This window comes from Cebus imitator, unplaced genomic scaffold, assembly GCF_001604975.1.
Source record: "Cebus imitator isolate Cc_AM_T3 unplaced genomic scaffold, Cebus_imitator-1.0 Scaffold311, whole genome shotgun sequence".
In the NCBI taxonomy this organism is placed as follows: domain Eukaryota; kingdom Metazoa; phylum Chordata; class Mammalia; order Primates; family Cebidae; genus Cebus; species Cebus imitator.
In genome coordinates this window covers 3310738-3320563 of record NW_016107626.1, presented here as the reverse complement: position 1 = coordinate 3320563, position 9826 = coordinate 3310738, and the positions used below count along the sequence as shown (strand labels likewise).

Genomic DNA, 9826 nt, shown 5'->3' with positions numbered 1-9826 from the left:
CAGCCAGCTGCGGTGAGCGCAGGGTGAGCGCAGGGGCTGGGTTCCAGCCTGCCCGGCGGGCACGCGGCGCTGTCCGTGGTGCTGCCGGCGCCGGGCGGGGCGGGGGAGGGGGCGGGGCGAGGGCGGCAGCCAATGGCGGGGGCCCTGCGCGGGGCGCGGGGGGCGGTGGGCAGGGCGCGGGGCGCACTCGGCTGCGCGTTGCGCTCGGGGTGCACGGTCGCGCCGGCAGCGGCTCAGGCTCCGGCTCCGCTTCCTCTCCGGCTGCAGTAGCCGCGCCGCCGGCCCCGCCGGGCTTGGATCCATCCCCGGCCCCTCGGCACCGCCCGCCCTGGCCCAGGCCCTGGCCCCGCGGACCATGCGCTGGGCGCCCCCCGGGGACCCCGACCCGGCCAAGGGCCCACAAAGACAAGGCTCCTCGGCCGGGGCCCCTTCCGACCGCCCAGCTCTCGGCCGGCGCCCTGCCCCACGTCCCGGAGCCGCGTGAGCCTGCGGGGCCATGGAGCGCGCGCCGCCCGACGGGCAGCTGAACGCTTCGGGGGCGCTGGCGGGCGAGGCGGCGGCGGCGGCGGGCGGGGCGCGCGGCTTCTCGGCAGCCTGGACCGCGGTGCTGGCCGCGCTCATGGCGCTGCTCATCGTGGCCACGGTGCTGGGCAACGCGCTGGTCATGCTCGCCTTCGTGGCCGACTCGAGCCTCCGCACCCAGAACAACTTCTTCCTGCTCAACCTCGCCATCTCCGACTTCCTCGTGGGTAAATCCCCAGCCCCCTGCAGCCGTGGGACCCAGCGTGGCCAGCCGGCGTGGACTGGAGCGCGGACCCGGGTGGCTCCCGCGGGCACACACCCCACCAGGCGGCCCGGCGTGGGCCGGGGGCGTCCGGAGCCCATGGGGTGGGGGGCACGGGCGAAGTTCCTTGCCACTCAGGCCGCAGGACAGGGGCTGGGGAGGGGTGTCGCCGGGAAGGGACACGGGCTCTGAGAGGCGCAAAGGCAGCGGGTGCAGCGCTGGCCCCTGCGCCGTAGCCAAACAAAGGCTGCTGCGGACTTAGGACGCGCGGAGGGCGCAGGGGGGCGGGTTAGAGAAGGTCTGGGGGAGGGGACATGGAAGGGGGATTTTTAGAGTTGTGCTGGGGGAGGGGACCGTGCGGAAGGTGGGGGTGGGGGAGACGCTCGGAGGAGCGCGCTCTCACGTGTCCAGACTCTGCTGCCGGCTGGGGGGCGGGGCACGCGGAGGGGGCTGGAGCGTCAGACACCTGTTGGGGCTGTGAGGTGCGTCTCCCAGACGCTCCAAGCCGGGCTTGGCAGTAGTAGCGGCTGGCGGCTGCAACCAAGTGCCCTGTCACCCAGGAGAAAGGCTTTCTCGTTGTCTAAGCTGAGAGGGAGGGTTGGGGCTGGAGTCCCTCGAGGGAGGGGAGAGGGAAGTTATCTTCTTTCCTCCTTTGAGGGCTGGGAGGGCGGGACAGAAGTCCAGGGAGTCCCGACTCCAGGCTCTCCCAGTCTTGTGGTGGCCAGAGGTCCCCATGCCTGGATCTTCCCTCCTGCCCCCAGGTCCAGGGGACACCAGTGGTGCTGGGAGCTATGTAGGGGTGAAGGCTGGTGGCAGGGCAGAGTGTGTGGCTGAGACCAGCTGGAGGGGGCGGTAAGATGAGGGTGGCTGGTCCCAGAAAGGCAGCCACTATGTGACCCCAGGTCCCGCCAGTGTCTGCGATGAGGTTGGTCTGTCCCCTGGCTCCTGGTGGCGTGGTCCCACTGTGGCCCTTCTCCCCACAGGCGCCTTCTGCATCCCGCTGTATGTGCCCTATGTGCTGACGGGCCGATGGACCTTTGGCCGGGGCCTCTGCAAGCTGTGGCTGGTGGTGGACTACCTGCTGTGCACCTCCTCTGCCTTCAACATCGTGCTCATCAGCTACGACCGCTTCCTGTCGGTCACCCGAGCCGTGAGTCCTGGGCTGCAGAGCCCCTGCTCACTCCTGCAGGGACGGTCTGGATGCCCATGGGAGGCACTGGGATGGGGACGGTCACTTCTGAGTTCTGAGCAGAAGTGGGTTTGGTCCCACTGGCCTTGCTGCTGACACAGGGGCCACTCAATGGCCAGCTGCCCACTCGGGGCCATGGCTGCCAGCCAGACTGTCCTGGCTCAGGCAGGAGGCAGGGAATCTGGACACAGCTGTTCCGAGTTAAGGGGGGATCTAGGGCCGGACGCTCTGGGTGACACCCCTCACACATGTGAGAGTACAAGTGTGCATACACACACAGGCACCGGCAAGGCAGGTGACATCCCTCACATGTGTGAGTGCAGGCATGCAAAGGGGCCCCAGGCGACATCCCTCATACATGCATGAGTGTAAGTGTACATACACGCACAGGCCCCGGGCAACATTCCTCACACGTGTGAGTGCAAGCGTGGATAACACACAGGCCCCAGGAAGACAGGTGGCAGATCCTGGCTCCACGTTTCCCTTCGTGGGAGGGGCCCCCTGAGTCAGGGACCCTGCCGTGCAGCCCAGGGAGCCGCTGCTAAAGTTCTCATCTTCTCCTTGGCAGCTCACCTCCCCAGGGCTTCATCAGGTCCTCTGCAGGACTGAGGGCAGGCTGTTTCATTCTAGCCTAGACAGGCCAAGAGACAGGGTGCAGAGAGCCTGGGTTTGGGGTCCTCTTGAGCCCATCACCGTGTGGTCTCTCCTTCCTTTCTGGAGCCCCTAGGCATGGGGCACAAGGAGAGCTGCCTCAAAGGGGAAAGCAGCCTAGCCCAGAGCCTGGCGTGGGGATGCTCTGCCCAGCTCTCATTAGCGATAGCTGTGATCAAGGTAAATGCCATCAGGCTGGTGGGGCAGGGCGGCAAGGCTCTCAGGTCCTCCTCCAGCTGTCCCACCTGAGACCCCTCAGTGGGACCCTTGGCCCTTCTGCCCCTACCCCCACCAGCTGGTTGTTCTCTGCCTTGGGGAGGGCCCTGCCTTCTCTCCCTGTTCTCCAGAGACCGAGATGTCGATCTGGGATGTTTTGTTCTGCAATTGGGGGGATGTCTCCCAGCAGTGGGCCAGCTCATGGCTTCACTCCTGCACCTCCAGCTTCCAGGGCTTCGAGCACTTGAGCAGGGGTGGGGCTGGACCTCCCACCTCCAACCTCTGGAGATGGCTCGGGCCTTTGCAGGATGCATCATGTCAGAAACAGCTGTGTGTGCACGTGGTCTGGGGCCCATGCTAAGTCTGGTCCCAGGGTGCAGGGGCCAAGGACAGGACCCCCAGGGAGCTCACAGCTGGTAGGGGATGGTAAGCAGGCAGCCTAGCAGAGTGAGGATTCGGGTTGGTCTCAGGAAGCTTCTGAGGCTCTCACTGAGTGTGGCAGGGCATCAGCCAGCCCAGGACACCACGGGGGAGGGGAAGGGGGAGGGATGGGAAAGAGGGAGGGAAGGAGGGAGGACCGGAGGGGAAGGGAGGAGCATTGCTGCTGAGGGAAGAGCCCACACAGGGCCCACAGGCTGCCGGGCATACCCAGTCCGATATTCCTTCTGCCCTGCCCCTGACCAGCCTGCCCATCTGCAGGTCTCATACCGGGCCCAGCAGGGCGACACGAGGCGGGCGGTGCGGAAGATGCTGCTCGTGTGGGTGCTGGCCTTCCTGCTGTACGGGCCGGCCATCCTGAGCTGGGAGTACCTGTCCGGAGGCAGCTCCATCCCTGAGGGCCACTGCTACGCAGAGTTCTTCTACAACTGGTACTTCCTCATCACGGCCTCCACCCTGGAGTTCTTCACTCCCTTCCTCAGTGTCACCTTCTTTAACCTCAGCATCTACCTGAACATCCAGAGACGCACCCGCCTCAGGCTGGACGGGGCCCGAGAGGCAGCCGGCCCCGAGCCCCCACCCGAGGCCCAGCCCTCGCCACGCAGGCCGCCCCCTGGCTGCTGGGGCTGCTGGCGGAAGGGGCACGGGGAGGCCATGCCGCTGCACAGGTATGGGGTGGGTGAGGCCGCCACAGGTGCTGAGGCGGGGGACGCGGCCCTTGGGGGTGGCGGTGGGGGTGGCTCTGCGGCCTCACCCACCTCCAGCTCCGGCTCCTCGAGGGGCACCGAGAGGCCGCGCTCACTCAAGAGGGGCTCCAAGCCATCGGCATCCTCTGCCTCCCTGGAGAAGCGCATGAAGATGGTATCCCAGAGCTTCACCCAGCGCTTCCGGCTGTCTCGGGACAGGAAGGTGGCCAAGTCACTGGCTGTCATCGTGAGCATCTTCGGGCTCTGCTGGGCCCCGTACACACTGCTGATGATCATCCGGGCTGCCTGCCACGGCCACTGCGTCCCTGACTACTGGTACGAAACCTCCTTCTGGCTCCTGTGGGTCAACTCAGCTGTCAACCCTGTCCTGTACCCACTGTGCCACCACAGCTTCCGGAGGGCCTTCACCAAGCTGCTCTGCCCCCAGAGGCTCAAAATCCAGCCCCACAGTTCCCTGGAACAGTGCTGGAAGTGAGCAGGCCCAGAGCCTCCCTCTTAGCCAAATCTCCTGGGCAGCTGGCCCTGCTGCCCCCAACCCAGCTCGTTACCCCAGGGGTGAGCCCCGCCGTGTCTGTGGCCCTCTCTTAATGCCACGGCAGCCTCTCTTAGGCCACCTGCCCTGCCATGGAGGCACCTTCCTGGGCTGGCCAGAGGGCCCCTCACTGGCCCGACTGGAGGCTGGGTGGTCGGCCCTGCCCCCAACATTCTGGCTCCACTGGGAGGGACAGTCTGGAGGGCCCCAGACATGCTGCCCACCCCCCACCGACAGTGCAATGCCTGGTGGTGTCTGCCCTTCAGTTACTGGTTGGTCTTCTTCCCAAAGCAAGCACCTGGGTGTGCTCCAGGCCTCCTGCTCTAGCAGTTTGCCTCTGCACGTGCACACTTCTGCACACCCCCGCACACTTCTGCACACCCTTGCACACTCCCGCACACACCTGCACACCATCCCTCTCCCCATACAAGCCAGGACACTGCCTTTGCTGCTGTCTGTCTCTTGCATAAGCCTCGGTCCTGGCCCTTTCACCTCCTTTCCACCAACTCTCTCTGCCCCCAAAAGTGTCAAGGGGCCCGAGGAACCTCGAAGCTGTTCTCTGCTTTTCCATTCTGGGTGTTTTCAGAAAGATGAAGAAAACATGTCTGTGAACTTGATGTTCCTGGGATGTTTAATCAAGAGAGACAAAATTGCTGAGGAGCTCAGGGCTGGATTGGCAGGTGTGGGCTCCCACGCCCTCCTCCCTCCACTAAGGCTTCCGGCTGAGCTGTGCCAGCTGCTTCTGCCCACCCCGCCTTTGGGCTCACGCTGGCCCTGGCGGCCAAGCCTGCCCCGGCCACTCCATCTGCTAGCCAGGACCTCTGGGGGTTGTGGGAGGACGGGGCCCAGTCAGGCCCGAGGGTCCCAAGGTGTGAAGGGGTGTCCAGAGGAGGTGCCTGGGCAGGGGCTGCTCCGCCACATCCCCTGCGCCTGTGCCATGCGCTCTGCATGCTCTCTGCCTGTGCCCGCTGCACTGCCCTGCAAACCGTGAGGTCACAATAAAGTGTATTTTTTTATTGGTGCTGATTCCTGAGGACTTTGTGGGGTGGTCAGAGCCTTCGTGCTTTGAGGGGAGACCCCAGGGAGACAAGAGATGGGTGTGAGGCTGAGGTCTCTGTGTTTTAAGTGGGGGGACTGCAGTGGGGATGAAGGCCAGCCTGCCACGCCAGGGTTTCATCCCAAGAAGGGTTTCATGCCCCGCTAGTGCCCTCCCACTGGACCCTGCACTTCTCAGGAGCTGGCTGGCGGCTGAGGAGACGTGGCCCATGCCCTGCTCGGGGGACCCGCTCTGGTGCTGAGAACACAGACACGTAGTCCCTGCCTCTGCAGCCCTTCTGCCCCCAGGACAGGGAGGACCCTGCCACGTACAGCATGTGCAGGGGCTGCGTGGCAGAGGGACTGCAGTGGCCGGCGGGAGGGACTGGGCGTGTGGCTGGAACTGAGCTGGAGGGACTGCTAGGATGGATGAGCCCTGGAAAAAAGGCATCTTTGGGGGAGGAGCTGTCCTGGGCAAAAGCCTGGAGGTGGCACTGAGGGTGCAGGATGGGGACACTGGGAGGAAGGCAGAGGGAGGGAAGGTGGCACCTTCCGCTGTGGCTCGTGAGCCCTCAATCCCAAAGGCAGCTGCACCTGCCCCATGGGCCCCAGGAGAGGGAGGCAGATGCCAGCTTCACCCAGGTGCTCAGAGGCCACTCTGAAACCACTCGGCCGGGCGCGGTGGCTCACGCCTGTAATCCAAGCACTTTGGAGGCCAAGGTGGGCAGATCACCTGAGGTCAGAAGTTCAAGACCAGCCTGACCAACATGGTGAAACCCCGTCTTTAAAAAAAAAAAAAAAAAGGAAACCACTCAAGCCTGACCTAGGTGAGATGTAAACTCTCGGTGAGCCAGGTGTCCCCCCGCCCGGCCTCCCCTCCCCTCCCCCAGCTCCAGCCTCCAGGGCCTGTCTTCCCAGAGCTCACCCTACTTCAGACAGTGCAGCCTTGCTGGTCACGATTCTGCTCACACTGCTCCTTCCCACCGCAGGGAGAACCATTTCCCAGCTACCCTCACAGCCAGTGCTGGGGGTGTGGGGTCCACCAGGGAAGGGAGACCTGCGTCTCCCCCTCAAAGCACCCGTCCTGGCCACGCCAGCTCTCAGTACTGCAGAGGGGAGGCTAATGGCAAAACCCGGGGCCGCCAGCCTTTTTCTCATGCCCCAAAGCTAGACTTGCACTGTTGTTTTCCAAACTTCCCCAGAATCTGAAGCTCCACCCCCTGCCCCCTCCCCCCCAGCTTTCTTTCCCTCTCCCTAACTTCTGACTCTGCCTCCCAGACACCCAAGGGACCCCTGTGAGGCAGGCTCCTCTTCCTGGGCAGAAGCCACACGAGACCCATCTTAGTGACCAGAGGGAGGGTGGATGAGACTGGGGACACCTGGGCCTTCCTTCCTAATCCTTGTCCCAGCCTGTGTGCACCTCTGCCCCGGGGCCGGGCACTGTTTCAAGCAGAGCTGGAGCCGTGAGGATAGATGTCACCTTCAGAGTGGGGCGCCCCTCTGGGTGGCCCTGAGGCCAGCCGTTGTCCTCCCCTGTGGGCCCTGCACCATGCTGCCTGGCTCCGCAGCGCGCATTGGTCCCCCCAGAGCTGTCTGGGAAAGGACAAAGAACCATTCTCCGCAGTGATGGGCGCTTCTGCGCCGACAGCCCAGCAGAGCCCCGACCGCCCTTGCCTGGCCATGCTAAATGGCTGCAAATTGAAGGATAAGAGCACAGCTTTCAGGCAATTTTGCCTTCAGTCTCTGGAAACTGCTGCTCCCTGGAGCTCCTGTGCGTGATGGAGGAAGAGAGAAGAAAGACACCGAGTCTATTGGACCCGAGTTCTGCAGCAAACAAACACACAAGGGGGCCTCTCTCGTTGAGTGAGCATCTGGGAGGGAGATGGAGCCTGTGGGCCTGGGCTGGAGCTGCTGCCCGGGGGGTCTGCCCCCCCAGGCCACTGCTGTCTACTGAGTGCCCACTGTGTGCCAGGCACAGTGGTGGGACTGGGCTGCACAGGGAATCCAGCTTCTGTGAGCTGGACCAACAGCAGCCAGCCTGGAGGCCCTGAGGAACAGGGCATGTGGGGGCACGGGGCTGCCCTGGTGTGTGTGGGCGGCCTGGCCGCCTTCAGGGCCACACCCTCGGCCCTTCTGTTGCAGGAGGCAGGGCCACATTCAGGCCCCAGTCAGCCCACAGGGAATAGGGGCTCAGGCCAGCAGGGTCTCCCCAGCCCAGGCCCTCAGAGGCTGCCACCAGCTGTGTGGCCGGACAGCTCACCTGCCGTGCCAGTTACGGGGTGCCCTGGGGCAGGTTCTGGGCACATGCTGGTGAGGGTCCTTCCCAGCTTGGGATGAAGCCCTGAGCTCTCAGGGTGCCCAGCAGGCAACCCCACTTCTGTCCTGCAGAACGGCCCAGTTACTGGGGAGCCAGGGCCACAACAAGGGAGAGCTGGGGCCCCAGGCAAGGCCTCTGGAGCCTTGCCATGGAGGAAATGCGGCTGCCTGGCACTGTCTCTGCCCCAGCACACCCGGTGCTTACAGCCGGGCCTGGGGGTGTGAAGAGCCTTTCCACCAACATTTACTGGCACTCCCCTGGGTGCCAGGTCGAGGTGGGGAACTCTACGCCCTTGAAGACACCTTGGGAGGTGTGGATGCTCTTCATTCTACAGATGTGAGAACTGAGGGCTGGGAGGCTGGCGACACCCCCGCCCATGCCACACTTGGCAGCTGGGGGTGCAGCCAGGACTGAACGCAAGGTGTGACTCTGAGGCTGATGCTCTTTTGGCCCCTGTGCACTGTCCCTGAGCACTTACTGTGTTCTGGGCACCACAGTGCGGCAGGTGTAAGCAGCTCCCCGACTCCCGTGGACTGCGCCCTCTGGAGGGACACCACTGTGTGCAGTTGCTGGCGGGGGTACCCCCTGGGCAAGAGCAGAGTGGAACATCCAGGAAGCACTGTGTGGGCCTCAGACCCAGACCTCAGCTCTGTCGATCTTAACAGAAAGCACCCATGGAGTGGCACTGGGGTCCCTCCACTGTGCCGGGCATAAGACCCCACTCAGTCAAGCTGGGGCAGGAACTGGGGGGAAGAAAAGGGAGGAGCAGGGGGTGGGCTGTGGAACCTGAAGTCCCAGCTGTCAGGCAGAAAGTGTGTCTGGAGGGGAAACTGAGGCCTGGGGCACAGGGACTGCCCCACCCCACCCAGCAGGTCAGCATTAAGGCTTGGACTAGAATCCAGGCTTCCTGGCAGGATGCCAGACCTGCCCCTTCCTGTCCCAGCAGGTCTCAGAGGCCATGCTCAGGGGTGGATGGAGAGCCGTTGCTGGGTGGCCTCCGCCTGGCCCTCCGAATCCAGTTGGCACCACTCTCCCTGCCTGGCTGCAGCTCAGCAGACCCCTGGCCCTGGCGGGCGGGAAGCGGCTCTGGCGCCCGCTGCAGGCCTCCCCGTCATTACGGCAAATTGCTCCATTGTTGGCGGTGCCCGCACCTGCTCACTGCGGACAGCACTGTGCTAACATCACCAAGTGTCAGGCGTCTCAGCAGGCAGGGCTGGAGGTGGCCAGCTGGAGGAGGCTGGGGGAGGTCGCCAAGGTCCCCGGAGGATCGCCTTCTCTCCACCCCTTCTCTCCTTCCTTTCTCAAGGGCGGGGGATGAGCACGAGGTCTGGAGTCTGCTGGACTGGAAGGTCGATCTGAACAGGGCCACTTCCCAGCCGTGTGACCTCAGATAGGTCCCTCAACCCCTAGACCCCACCAAACGGCTCCCCTCATTGGAGTCTGGTGAGGACGGAGGGATGTCTTGCTCCCAGTGTCCCTGGGGGTCAAATCCCTCCCTGGACCTGATGCTGCATCCAGGGACTGACGCTGGCGGGAACATTCAGGGGCAGCAGATCCCAAAGCAGGAGTCAGGGTCAAGGGTCAAGCTCCAAAGGGGCCTCTGTTTCCCTTTGAGGACACACAGGGGTCCGTCGAGAAGCCCAGCAGGGCTAGAGCAGGGAGGGACAGGGCCAAGCCTCAGGGGTCCCTTTCTGCACCCGCCTGGGAGGAATCACCTTGCCAGGCACATGTGCGCACTCAGACCATCGTGACGACCAGAACGGCTCCGGGCACAGTGCTGCATTCCGGGCACCGGTCTGAGGCCTTTCCTCAGCTCATCTGGCCGAAGGAGGTGAAGCGGCCTGGTCATCACGCAGCAAATCTGGGACCATTTTCCAAGCCCTCGTCTCTCAGGACCACCTTCTCCTTCCTCTCCTGAGCCGGACGCCTCAGACACCTGCTCAGGAGATGCAGTTTT

At 64.2% G+C, this 9826-nt stretch overlaps 2 protein-coding genes across 2 annotated transcripts; both read left to right on the top strand.

The window, feature by feature from the left end:
- The first annotated feature begins 206 nt into the window (after nucleotides 1-206).
- Nucleotides 207-4469, top strand: HRH3 (histamine receptor H3). The gene is made up of 3 exons (XM_017503474.2): nucleotides 207-749; nucleotides 1768-1934; nucleotides 3540-4469. The coding sequence occupies exons 1-3, from the start codon at nucleotides 497-499 to the stop codon at nucleotides 4458-4460; spliced, it is 1341 nt and encodes a 446-aa protein (XP_017358963.1). The 5' UTR covers nucleotides 207-496; the 3' UTR covers nucleotides 4461-4469.
- A 41-nt stretch (nucleotides 4470-4510) lies between these two features.
- Nucleotides 4511-5543, top strand: LOC119467620. The gene is made up of 2 exons (XM_037729578.1): nucleotides 4511-4589; nucleotides 4620-5543. Exons 1-2 carry the CDS (start codon nucleotides 4573-4575, stop codon nucleotides 5506-5508), a joined length of 906 nt encoding a protein of 301 aa, XP_037585506.1. The 5' UTR covers nucleotides 4511-4572; the 3' UTR covers nucleotides 5509-5543.
- The last annotated feature ends 4283 nt before the right edge of the window (nucleotides 5544-9826 follow it).